At 50.5% G+C, this 2143-nt stretch overlaps 1 protein-coding gene across 1 annotated transcript; it reads left to right on the forward strand.

Annotated features, from left to right (window-relative positions):
- Positions 1-1277: 1277 nt before the first annotated feature.
- LOC144133153 (importin-7-like) lies at positions 1278-1826 on the forward strand. The gene is made up of 2 exons (XM_077666030.1): positions 1278-1622; positions 1743-1826. The coding sequence occupies exon 1, from the start codon at positions 1315-1317 to the stop codon at positions 1603-1605; it is 291 nt and encodes a 96-aa protein (XP_077522156.1). The 5' UTR covers positions 1278-1314; the 3' UTR covers positions 1606-1622; positions 1743-1826.
- Positions 1827-2143: the final 317 nt, after the last annotated feature.

A 2143-nucleotide genomic window follows, 5' to 3' on the forward strand; every position in this document is an offset into this window, starting at 1 on the left:
TTCATTTTAATTACCTGAATACAGGTGAATAGTCACCCGATTCTTGGCTGATCCTTCAGTGCCATCTCTTGATAGGCTAATAACAACAACACTTGTAATCTTGCAGTTTGCCATATGCCTCCAGGACTGCTATATTACTTGTGTACTAATCCTTGCGCGCTTCTGAAGTCTTCTATGCACATATGCGTAACGCGCCGGCATGCTGAGTGCTTTCTCTCTTTCGCTGACGTGAAGGCAAACACGCTTTCCAGCTCAATTTTTCACACTACGAACCTTGATGTAATCAAGAGTGACACCATATTTTTCATTAGGAAACTTGATTAACAGTAGCAAGACTATGATACCTCATTGTGGTCATGGTGGGTACGAGGGTACCGATCAAGTTCCACCGCATACCTTAGTTTTATCCCGCTTTACGCGAGTTTCAGTACCAAGTTAAAATCAGTTTATACCGATCATACCATGCTTTTGATCCTATCAGTATAAGGCAAGATATATTTTGATTTCCACCCTGATCTCGCAACGAACTCAGCGAACAACATGACAGGAGTGAAAAGAAAGGGTGCTCAGGGCATGCGCTGAATGTAACCAGACGAAAAGGTGACATGTAGAGAAAGAGAAAGCAAAGCAGGAGCGAAAGAGGCGAAGGAAAACAAGGTCTTTGAGCAAGATATAAAAATAGAGAGAGATAGATCGAAACAATTTTTGTTCATCAATTTTTGGTGGAATGGGTTGGGGGAGAGGTTAGGCCCGCCAGGTGGCCACGAGCCTTCGGAGCACGGTGATCCCTTGGGGTCGGGGTACCGCTCGGAGAGCTGCGGATCTATCGGGGGAATGTCCGAGGGACATGCGTTAAGAATTGCGACAGAGGGTGGCCTTGGGAAGACAGAAAAAATCTTGCGGGTATCTATCGTTTTCAGAGGTCGAGCTCATTTCTGAAAAGAGTGATAAAAAACGCTCACATCGCTCCACCGAGGGACAAAGTGCGATCCCCGCGGAAATTTGGTTATCGCGAGGCCGAGGAACGTATGTGTGCGCTCAGGCTGAGAGCAGGAACCTAGCTTTGTTCCTCGCCATGCCTTTATTATTCCGCGCCTGGGCGTCCGGAGACAGAGGCTGATAGAAGAAAACGTTGACGACCGTCGGAAGCCGGAGCCGGAGGCGCGCGACAGAAGACGACGAAGGTCGGGCTCCTGGTCGTGTTCGATTCGGAATTGGATGACGCTGACCACCAGGACCAGCAGTGTCCCGCAAGAATTGCGTAGCGCGCCGTTTCCGTCATCCTCAACCACCATCAAGGCGTAAGAGCAAGGCATGGAGTCGATCACGACGCTCCTTCACGAAGAACAGTGCCCTGTCGACGAGTACCCGGTCGCCAAGGAGGTCATGCGAGCCATCCAGAACACCGACCCGATGTGCTTCGGAGCGCTCACGTCGGGCCCGCAGTTCGTCGAGCAGAAGAGGTCCCCACAGGAGATCTGCGTGCTGACCGACCAGACGAAGGCCGCCGCAGAGTCGAACCGGATAGAGAAAAGCGGCGGATACGTGTTCCAGAACCAGACGTTGCCCCCACCGTTCAGCTCTGGTGGCACACCCTTCCGCTAGCCGCTCAATTTCTACCGGTGAGCTTCCATTTTCTGACTGCCTTACTTTTGCTTGTCCTCTATTTTCTTCTGTATTTTTCTTTCGCCTTTCCTACCTGCTTCCGCACACTCATGCTCAGCTGCTTTTCGTTCATGCAGATAGGGCCTCTGCTATCATCTGCTCGACCATGGAGACACTCGACTGCCAAGAGCACTTAGCCAGCGTGACCGGCTGTCCATAACCTGCACACTCATGCACTAAGTGAGTGAAGATGAGCCAGGGATACATTCGTAACTTATATGCCGACTGTAACTGCGTTTATCTTGCAGCTCTCTACCATTGTCATTGTCAGTGTCGCTGGGTAAAATAAAAATGCGTTCTTTTTTTATAAAGTTCTCTTCCAAATGTTTCGCGTCCAGATCCTTCACGTGCGGCCGAGAGAACCCCACGTGCACATTCTTCTCCGGCTTCCTGTTCTGACCACCCACGTTTCCCAGGCACGCTTGCTTGTTTGCGCAAGTCGTACGGCTTTATGCACGTCCTCCTACATCGTGCTGCG

This window comes from Amblyomma americanum, chromosome 1 (genome assembly GCF_052857255.1).
Source record: "Amblyomma americanum isolate KBUSLIRL-KWMA chromosome 1, ASM5285725v1, whole genome shotgun sequence".
Lineage (NCBI taxonomy): Eukaryota > Metazoa > Arthropoda > Arachnida > Ixodida > Ixodidae > Amblyomma > Amblyomma americanum.

Bases quoted from the DNA above. Each gene is read 5' to 3' on its own strand.
- LOC144133153 (XM_077666030.1), top strand. From the start codon at position 1,315: ATGGAGTCGATCACGACGCTCCTTCACGAAGAACAGTGCCCTGTCGAC.